This window comes from Branchiostoma belcheri, unplaced genomic scaffold, assembly GCF_001625305.1.
Source record: "Branchiostoma belcheri isolate BF01 breed outbred unplaced genomic scaffold, Haploidv18h27 scaffold36, whole genome shotgun sequence".
In the NCBI taxonomy this organism is placed as follows: domain Eukaryota; kingdom Metazoa; phylum Chordata; class Leptocardii; order Amphioxiformes; family Branchiostomatidae; genus Branchiostoma; species Branchiostoma belcheri.
Window position 1 is genome coordinate 1,593,896 of NW_017803976.1, and position 11,172 is coordinate 1,605,067.

At 42.5% G+C, this 11,172-nt stretch overlaps 1 protein-coding gene across 2 annotated transcripts in view; it reads left to right on the plus strand.

Annotated features, from left to right (window-relative positions):
* Positions 1–11,001, plus strand: part of LOC109476032 (neuronal acetylcholine receptor subunit alpha-4-like) — a 42,224-nt gene extending 31,223 nt beyond the window's left edge. Inside the window, exons 5-7 of one of the 2 annotated variants that reach the window (XM_019776849.1) lie at positions 8,815–8,950; positions 9,424–10,233; positions 10,575–11,001. In XM_019776849.1, the coding sequence (XP_019632408.1) occupies positions 8,815–8,950; positions 9,424–10,233; positions 10,575–10,715 (1,087 nt within the window). In that variant the 3' untranslated portion in view covers positions 10,716–11,001. Of the gene's footprint in view, positions 1–3,402; positions 4,349–5,134; positions 5,445–8,814; positions 8,951–9,423; positions 10,234–10,574 lie in introns of those variants that run through there. The other variant, XM_019776850.1, reaches the window with a different exon arrangement.
* The last annotated feature ends 171 nt before the right edge of the window (positions 11,002–11,172 follow it).

Genomic DNA, 11,172 nt, shown 5'->3' on the forward strand with positions numbered 1-11,172 from the left:
AAGTGGGCCGAGTTTAATCCGATTGGGTCTGAACCCAATCATAAGTGACCTTTGCCAAAGTAAAACTCACATCAACATTCATTGAAGGGTAAGACATTAATCAGAATATGAATTTTTTGCCATCATAATTTTCCAATAAGGGATGATGGATGTGCTGCGTATCGCGTGGAGTTAATCACGGAAAAGGAGAGAAAATGTCAGATTACTTAGCAAACCACCTGGTTGGTCTACAGCGTTATTAGTTAGCAGAAAGTTTGGCAGTCGCGAAGTTTGTAGACATTGTAGCTTTGCATACTTAGCATCCTTACACGTGTTCTGTATTTGATATATACTCTGACTCAATTCACTCGTAATAGAATTCAGAAATCTGGATAATATTTTTGTTGGTTAACAAAATAATATGGGTAAATCTATCGATAGAAGACAAAGCTACATTCGTAAAATAATATCACGGCAGTGTTAACGTTATGTTGTTAAACTCTATTACTAAGTACGAACACGTCTTAGACTTTGTGAAGCCATTTGATATTGAGCTCTAGTAAGCGCAGTATCATTCGGTGAGAAATCCTGACCGGACTTTTAAAAAGGCACTCACGAATGGAGAAATGGAAATCAATAGGTGCCAAGTATGACGAGTGGCCTCAAATGAGCGAGAAAATTGAGACTCATTCTTATCACCTTGGCGCAGTTCTGTCCAGATTTAGCCTGATGGGGCATCAGGTGGGGCTGCGGATGGTGATGGGGAATCTATTGGGGTGGTCTGACCTACAAACTACAGCCGGGCGGACTCACAACTCTCCATGTGGGGCACGCTCGTATTCATGATATCCATCCAAACCGTGCTGAAACACTTGAAGTACGACTGATTACAGAAACTACAGTTATTTCTACTGAGAGCTGCATGTCCGTAGCCAGGATTTTGAATGGGGGGGGGGGGGTTCTTCCCACTGCTTGGGGGGACCTCGAGCGGCGTAGGCGCGAGGCGAGCGCCGAAGGCGCGAGGTTCCTAGGGGGGTCCGGGGGCATGCTCCCCCGCAAAATTTTGAAAAATGAACCTTCTAAAATGGCATTTCGTGCATATTTGAGAGGATTTCCAAGAAAAATCAGAGATAAATTTTATTCAATGACAAAGGGAGCAGTTTTTCTTCGATTCCAGTCCATCTTTTCAAGAAAAATCTTGGACCTTTACATAAAAAGTGGACCAAAAAGTGGACCTTTACATAAAAAGTGGACCAAAAAGTGGACCTTTGAGCCTTGTGTGTGTGTGGGGGGGGGGGTTCTTCCGAACCCCCCTGGCTACGGGCATGGGCTGAGACTTAAGCTGTTGAAGTGGAACAGGGAAAATGAGTGCGATTTCAACCATCAATTGTACTGATGACCAAAGTAGTGAGCCATGCGAAATTTGCAGTTCACTGGTCACGTCAATAGTTCTGGAACATTTGCTTCAGTGAAAAAAAATGAGTGCAATTCTCATCCATTGTACTGATGACCGAAGCAGTGATCTTTGCGAATTTTTCAGTTCAATGGATCAGTTTAATAGTCCTAGTGGAATGCTTGCTCCTGCGAGACTGACAGTATTACCCACAGGGACGATTATGATAATTGCAACCCAATCAAACGCACTTAAGTGTTATGACGACACTGCAAGAAGCACAAGCACTTTTGTTATTTTTGGTGAGAGAAAGCTCCATTGATATTGCAACACATCATAGTCATGTACCAAGAAGAAACAATAATATCACAGTGCAAATTCTATGAAACATCTTACATAAGAAAATCATAAGATTATATTCCTCACAGCCCTCTTTTGCATGGTAGTAATAGTGTATCAATGTAGGGTTCTGTTTTCTGTAGTGCATTCCCATTGTAGTCAATGTAGAATATGCCTAGGTAGCAAATAACATAGACCAGTAGTTATATGATACGTTGTAGACTAGACCTAACACATTATCTAATGTATTCTTCAGTGTATATTTGTGTAGTCTCTGTCCTACCGTGTATGCTACGAGAATGTGCGGTACAAAGACACAGTGTATGGTATATCGTCCTTGTTCTGTGTACATGTGATTGAAAAAGTCCGTGACTACGGCCATCAATGTTGTGATTGTTGATGCAATAAAAAAAAAGCAGTGTATGATTCCGTTTTTGTCTTGTCTGGTCTGGTCAAAACCAACATTTCACATGTCAATTTTCTCTACATCTTCATCACTTGATAAAATATTATACAAATTTGTCTCAATTGATCTAAGAGTTACGAAGAAAAGCAGACAGCATTTCGATTGCTGGAAGATGTTTTTAGCCTTCAAAAGATGTGATTCAAATAATATATCCTTTATGTATATGCACATATGCTGTATTCCTCTGATTGCTGATGTTACAAAGATAAAAAAAATCGTATTGCCTAAAACTGTACTCATTTGGTTGTCTGTATGTGTTGTCAGACGGAAAACAACGATGTAGATGTTGTTCGCCACTCTAGAATGAGCAAATTTTATTCTTTAAGAGTACAATATTTGAAACTCATGTTCGAATGAGATTTTTCACAACTAATTCACTAGATAACAAAAAAGTATATCTTTGAGATGATATCACGAGAGTAAAACTTTTCTTAATAATTCGAAAAGCAAAGTTATGCATTTGTCTTCGACGACCATAAGTGAGATTTATTATTAGATTTTGTATCCGAAAAAAAATGCCCTAAAATCTTACCAACCTGAAATTGTAGAAAGTACATACTTTCTGTCATATCATTTCATGTTAAGGCAACACCCAGGGCTGCTCAATGACGTGCAGTGTCTTTGATTGTAAAACAGTGATCTAGTCCAACGCAGTCTTTGTCTGTTGGTTAGGCCACACCGACTTAATTTTATGGATGACATCCTCGCGCGCATTGGTTTTCGCCTGTTCTCAAAAAAAAAAATCTCGATCACGTCCTCCGAGTCTCTGACCTGGCTCTAGGCCTGGGTCGGGGCCATGGTAGTTAGCGACAATACTGAGCCGGGCACCAGGCTACCGAAGCTCCTCGACTCAGGAACTCAGTACATACGTACAGTGCCGATTCATAAATTACGAAAAAAGCCAGCATGTACCAGCTTGTCGTATACGTCGCTATTTACTGCCGCAAATTCACAACACCAGGTTGTATGCCCGTGGTTTTGTAGCATTTTAAAATTATTTTTGACCGGAATTTTTTTTATTCGCCCGCGCGCACCAGTTTGGAAGTCTTCAGAGGATGTCATCCATAAAATTAAGTCGGTGTGGCCTTACTTTGTTATGATGGAGTATCAGGAACCCACAGAGACTGTGTTGGACTTCACAAAATACCGACTGAACGTCTGTCACCCCCCGGGTTACATATGTTCAAGAGAGACTGCCCATTCATTGAGTAACCTTCTTTTCCAGCGCCGACGGCAGCTTCGACGTCGCAGCGAAAACCCGTGCGCAGGTGTTCCATGACGGCCGGGTGCGCTGGATCCCGCCCGCCCTCTACAAGAGCTACTGTTACATCGACGTGCGCTTCTTCCCGTTTGACCAGCAGAACTGCTCTATGAAGTTCGGCACGTGGACGTACGATTTCACGCTGGTGGACATGACGCTTTGGGAGAACGCCATGGACAGAGCGAACTTCCGTGAGTCCGGAGAGTGGATCGTGATCGACGCTCCCGTCTACCGACACGTGGAAGACTACGCCTGCTGCCCGCCTTACGTAGATGTCACAGGCTACCTGGTGATACAGAGACTCCCTCTTTTCTTTACCGTGAACTTGATCGTGCCATGTGTGCTCTTCTCCTTCATCTCCCTCTTTGTTTTCTACCTTCCTTCTAACTGTGGCGAAAAGATAACGCTCAGCATTTCTGTCTTACTGTCACTGTCTGTGTTCCTCTTGGTCATCTTCAACACCATCCCGTCCACTTCATTGGCTGTGCCGCTCATTGGGAAGTACCTCCTCTTCACCGTTACCATGGTAGCAACGTCAATCACGGCGACAGTGTTCGTGTCGAACATTTACCACCGCTCGGGCAGTACCCACGACATGTCCGAGTGGGTTAGAGTCGTGTTTCTCCGCTGGCTTCCCGGCATCCTTTGCATGAGGCGTCCTGGGGACGAGGCTTCCATCGAGAAAGACCTTCACATGTCTCTGCCTGATCTTGAGGAGACCAAACTCGCCACGGCTCTCCAGTACGTGAAGATGAGACGGATGAGAGCCAGACGACAGACGGGCGAGGACCGGGAGGAATATCAGAAGTGCCCCGTCAGGACTATAGAAGCCCCCGAGGAAGCCAGGCCGGCGTTAGAGGGGCTGGAGTACGTCACAAGTTTCTTGAAGAGGCAGGATAAATGTGATGCGGTAAGTAAACAATTACTATACATCAGATATGACGTCGAATCAATACATTTCTATATTCATCCTTCTATATTCTACATCTACAAATGCATGTCTATATGCAACTTGCTAAACGCAAGGGTGACAAAGCTAGTATGAAACATTTCAAAGATAGCAAACAATGTGATATCATAAAGCCTATAATTATGCAGTCTTTTTTTACAACGGTAACGGCTAGCTGATAATGATTATGATTCTCCCATCGTATTTTTTTAATGACACTTGGAATTTGTAATCAGTGTTATAAATAATGTATCTTAAATACTGTTATGTCCCGGAGGGAAAGTTATGCACTAACAACATTAAACAAGACTGGCAATGAAAACATACATTGCCATGGCGACGGTGGTTGCTGTTAGGGTTATTGTTTGCATGGCACTGCCATCATTTCATGATTTTGAGGAAGCTTGGTACCTGTTATAAGACTAGACAGATACAGTGCACTCTTCCCCTGAGTGTATAGTGAACAAGCCCTGGGGTCACAGAAAGTAGGGCCATCCGGGGCAGAGAGGTCTTCCCAGGGGTTTCCAGGAATGTGGGCATAGATGTGGGTCAGAGCCTGTGGACATTCCATTCCTGTGGACAAAATGCCTGTACCATTCCTAGAATTCTTGAAAACTGCACACAATACTGTACCATTAGGCTCCTCCCTCAGACGTCGCCAAAAAGTGCCGTCAGCGAGTTTATATTTTAGAAACACAAAATAATGTTCAACACACTAGCATAACATCAAAATATTTTTCTTCATAGTTGGAAGAGGACTGGAACTACATTGCCATGATCATAGACCGGATCTTCCTGTGGGTTTTCTCCATCGTCTGTCTCCTGGGCACCGGCTGCATCTTCCTCGAGCCCTTCGTCACCGAGAACAAGGCAACACCGGCGTGATACCAACATCACCACTTACAAGAAACTGCAATGCGATACCACTTACAAGAAACTGCAATGCGATACCATCCTCCATCTTGAACCGAAGCAACTATCGTATACATTGTATACGCATCGTTATATTTGTAAACAAGAATTATAAGCTCAAATACCTATAGTAAATGACACGGGGCAACGTAAGATAATATAAACGAATCATGTTTAGAAAATGTTTTCTTATGTCCTGAAAGCTTACAAGATGGCTAAGTGCTTTGTAATGTACATTCCAAACTTACTGTTGTATAGAGCAAAAGTCACTACACGTGTATATGTCCGGGAGTAAAGTAAATGGTTTCATGTTCAGAGGTGCTTCTGGTTTGTATGTAAGTTTAGAGATAGAGAGGTATATTTTTAGAATAACTCGCAACATAGAGCTATGTTTGTACAACGATGTAGACTTTGTAGCCAAATCTTGTGGCAATTGAGGAAACATTGCGTAACACGGTACAAGTGATTTTACTCTTCTTTACATGATAACATTTGTAAGACATTGTAAATATTAGCAGTTATCGTTGAAGAGATTCATCAGTCACGTAAGTTCAGTAAGATAATTCTTTCAATCAGTGACTATTAAATCCTAAGGTACATACCTCCGAATTTTCGACGACTAGTCAGTTAGCCCTACCTACCTCTACTCCGCAAGGAGGCAGAGGGGGGGGGAAGATCCACGCAAGTCTCGTCCTAGTCTCGCGTTCTCTTGCGAGACTAGGATCATTCCGTGACCAAGACGAACTGACTAGTCGTCGAAAATTCGGAGGTATGTACCTTAGGATTTAATAGTCACTGATTGAAAGAATTATCTTACTGAACTAGCAGCTATCGGGTGTTAGGTTCGATAGCTTAACTGTTGCCATCATGTCGGCAGCCTGCACTTGGACTAATGACATTACAGCATCACAGTACAGTTACCTAAAACTTAAGAAAAAAAACTTTTGATCAGCTTGTTCATGAAGAGTATATATTCATAGTTAGCAAAGTTATAAGATCACCCAAAATATTGTGCAGCACCTTATTTTTGTGCGCCATTGGATACACTGGCATTAGGCCATGTTGATTTGGTTATATGGATGACATCCGCGCGCGCATGAATTTTCGGCCGTTTCAAAAAAAAAAAGTTTTCAACCATACTGTAAATCGTACAAAACAGTTGCAAAATGAGCAAAAATATACCGTAAGTTACAAAAAATAATAAATAAAAACTATACCAATGTCGTAGAATGCCGGATGCCAAAATCAAACGAAAAAAGACGAAATTGTAAAGAAATGAACTTGAAGACTAGATTATTCGCCAAACCATATTCTGTCCCATTTGTTCAACCCTCACGACCACGTAGATTTCATAATGAAAACGACTTATTATTTTTTTGCAAAACTTTTTTTTATTCGCACGCGCGCATCAGTTTTGGGGTTCTCGGAGGATGTCATCCATATAATCAAATCAACATGGCCTTACGTACTAAAAAGAGAGTATCAACGTCAATTAGGCTACCTATGGGCACAGTGATATGGATGTACAATAAAGAGACTATTGGGCAATGTGCTTCTGATTTGACCACCACTAAATTAGTGACTCGTATGTAACACAAGAGTTTTGAATAGATTTTAAAACATAGACAAAAGTCCACAGACCTGGTAAGCATCTAAAATATCTCGGAGTTCTAAAATCAATTCTAAAACGTATATGATATATGTGGGTGCACGGTTCAATACAAAAAGCGGAAGACTAAGCTCTATGTAACTATGAATCATGAATGAAATAGTTTCATATAAGGTTGACATATGTTAGTCAGGCTTCCCCTGACCTATTTAATACACATCTAATGCGATATTATGTCAGATTTTTTGTGCAAAAACTGTAAATGTAAGTAATTTTCTCATCTAGATTGTCATTTTCAATACCTTTCAACATATTAGCGCCGCTATTTCGCTTTTCCAACGAGAATAAGTTGCGCCAGGCCCGCTGTATTTTTAGGAGGCTCCTAAAAAGAATGTAAACAAACAGCGATTTTCGTTTGGGTATCTTCGGCAGCTTCCAACACGTTTTTGCGGCACAATGACGTTGATCTTTTACTCCCCAAATGTGATTATGAATCCAGGTAGGCATATAGCGCCAGAAAATGTGTACAACAACGATGTTTAAAATAGTGAAAACCTTACATAATGCCGCTTTAAAAGCTGCTAAATGACTATAACAAAGTTAGACAGGCCAAACCAAAGACTAGCAGACCACCGCCCAGTTGACTATTTATTTATTTATTTTATTTATTTATTTGCATCAGGCCCATGGCCCATATCAACAAACACAGTACATACAATTAAAAACAAATCTAAAACTATTTGGAGAAGACTAAGTCCACATAATGCCGCCAGAACGTACTGTGGCGGAAGGCATCAGAATGCACAAGGAGATGGATAATCTCATTGTCTGACGACATGTACAACAGACGGGAAACGAATGAGTGGGTGACTTTACGGCGTTTAGCGTCAAACGTGTCTGTCCGGTTCTTAGCAAACAGATAACTTGTACTTGCATACCTGCCAGCACAAAACAACAACTTAAAAGCACTGTGGTATGCCTCCCGTAGTTTGGATACTGCTCCCACACTATACATAGACCACAATTGTGCGCAGTACATTGGCGAACAGAACGCCGAGAACAGCAACATTGATCAGATCTATTGATCAGAAAGTGATGTATTTAGTAATTGATCCCCGGTCTTCAGTGATTAGGTCTCCGGAGGTCGATAGGAGGACCCAGGTGTGCGAGGGAAAACGTGTCCAAATAGATCGAAACCGAGCGGACTAATTATGATGAAACCAACACAGGAAACTGCGAAAGCCTGTTCGTTCCTACTCTCCAAGCAGAGGTTTGGGTTTTGGGGGTATTTTTAGTGTGTTTTTAGGCAAAAGAGAAACCCCCCAAAAAAGCCTAAAAACACACTAAAAATACCCCCAATACCCAAACCTCTGCTTGGAGAGTAGTTCGTTCCATCTATACAATCAATAGGTTTACGTAGTGGTTTACCAGCTAAAAGGTTCAGCTTATATGAAAGACACAGCCCGTCCCAAATCATAGTTTTTGGATAGATACCCGTTGACTACTGATCTCTTAATTAACAAAGGTACCGGTAGTGAATGCTACCTGAAAAGTCTGTTTTCAAAATCTATCCAGATGCTTGAGTAGCTTTTAACTCGGTATCTGAATATCCTGGCTATCTTACCTTCATTGGTATAATATTAGATCTCTTACTTTTAGTCGACTAGTCAAAATCTAGGTGATAAATTGCAAATTGCCGTGTTTCTAAGAGGTTTTATAAGGCTAGCATTTTACAGTTTAAGATTTTTTTTACAACATAGACGAACGTATACAGACCTGGAAGACTTTTAAACAGTTCGGAGTTCTTAGATCAAGCCTAGAACGACTAGATATGTTCTGCATGTCGGCACAAATAAAACAACAACATCAGACTAAAACACACATCGTAATCACGTCTTTATTGCAGTGCTGATGGTAAGTTCGAGGTGACGTCATACACTCGTGCCCAGGTTTTCTATGACGGCACGGTGCGCTGGGTCCCGCCTGCCATCTACAAGAGCTACTGTTACATCGACGTACGCTTCTTCCCGTTTGATCAACAGGTAAATATATACGTAAGCTGTTGAAGTACTCATATTCCTAGAACGTTATGGAGGGCTGTTTGCATGTGCAATGTACGGGAATGTCTAGAAGATCATTGTACTATGTTGCGCGGTGCTAGCCCTACCTGTCTATGGAGAGTTGAAGATAATACCCAATATACAGGTAGCCACTGCGGAAAACGGAACTCTTGATTAATGATAATGAGTCGATAAAAATACCAAGGGACCACCAGAAAGTGCCCACAATTACCAAACGCTCCTAATGCATAGGTGGTCACTAGTACAGGTTTGACTGTATGAATGTATGAAAATGTCATTGTTAAGTACTAGTATGCCACATAATAAATTCTATTGAAGAAGGTACAACGCATGGCATCTACTGCTATATAACAGTCCAGTCTACCTTACAAGGTAACCTGTACAGTATGAGCTGAAAATGAAACTTACATGTATCACATAATGTTTTGTCCTAGAACTGCTCGATGAAGTTCGGCACGTGGACCTATGACTACACTCTGGTGGACATGATTCCCTGGGGGGACCGGAAGGTGAACAGAGACGACTTCCGGGAGACAGGCGAGTGGGTCATCATAGACGCCCCTGTCTACCGTCACGTCGAGAACTACGAGTGCTGCCCGCCCTACGTGGACGTCACAGCCTATCTAGTCATACAGCGCCTCCCGCTCTTCTTCACCATCAACCTTATCGTCCCCTGCGTTCTGTTTTCCTTCATTTCCCTCTTTGTCTTTTACCTGCCGTCACGAGGTCAAAAGATCACGCTAAGCATCTCGGTCTTGCTCTCCATCTCTGTGTTCTTATTGGTCATCTTTAACACAATACCGTCCACGTCATTTGCCATCCCCTTGATTGGCAAGTACCTGCTCTTCACGGCGACTCTCGTGACTTTGTCTATTGTGGCCACTGTGTTTGTGTTAAATGTGTACCACCGCTCGGGCAGCACTCACCAGATGCCCCCCTGGGTGCGGATGATTTTCCTGCAGAAGCTGCCCACGATGCTGTGCATGCGGCGGCCCAGGAGTAAGGGGAAGGACTCGGACATCAACGGGTCTCAGCTGGAGCTGGAGGAGAACAAGATTGCCACGGCCATCAAGTACGTCAAGCTGAGGCGTCTGCGGATGGCAGGCAGGCGGGCGGAGGAGAAGGAGGAGGAATACGCCGGGTACAACACCAAGACTGTGGAGGCACCAGAAGAGGCCAGACCGGCGCTTGAGGGGTTGGAGTACGTGGCGAGCTTTCTGAAACGTCAGGATAAATGTGATGCGGTGAGCCTCTTAAATTTGTCACTTCTTTTACATCCAAGGCTCACATTTCTAAAGCAGATACACATTGCATGGAAACGTAGTGTACAAAATATTACGCGATGGATATTGCTTCTCGTCTTTACCAGACCAACTACGCTGGCTGAAGAATAGTAAATCTTGCCAAATAGGGTTAACAATCTGGTAGTTTTGACCACTAGAGGAGTTCAAATGTAAAACTAACGGCGGAATCACTCCCCGAGCCTCATTGACTCTATTTTGCCGAATTCTGCAATCTTTAACCCCCATAAGAAGGCCTGGTGGAGGCTATGTTATTTAAATCTTTGTCTATCCTCTTCCCATAGCTGGAAGAGGACTGGAAGTATGTGGCGATGATCATAGACCGGATCTTCCTGTGGATGTTCGTCTCGGCCTGCCTGGTGGGAACCTGCAGCATCTTCATAGAACCTTGGATGCAGGACGACATCCACGGAGCTGACAACTGACGTAGAACCCCGTCACAATTATGTCGTACGACAAGTTTACAACAACAGAATGAAAAGCTTCGTTAGTCTGTCGTGGATTTGTCGTGCAGACTAATATCTCTTCCCTATGATATCTAACGTACACGTGTGTAACATCTGATCAATGCACGGACGTTTTCACACAAAAATATTAATCCATTGAGCCATATGCATATGGCTAGAATGCATGTATGGAAAATAACCATGGCCGAGAAATACTGCATGGGCACGTCATTTTATCTGTGAAAGCTCTGTGATAGTGGCTAAGGTGACAAACTATTTGCAACCTGAACCTGTATGATAACGATTGTGATTCTCGCCTACTGAAATAAGAATGGAATACTGTAAGATATCGCCAGGTGTCTCATATACATACATGTATATTGCTGATGTGACTGATGTTCATCCTGAGGAAAATTATAGCATGACATGTCCAAAC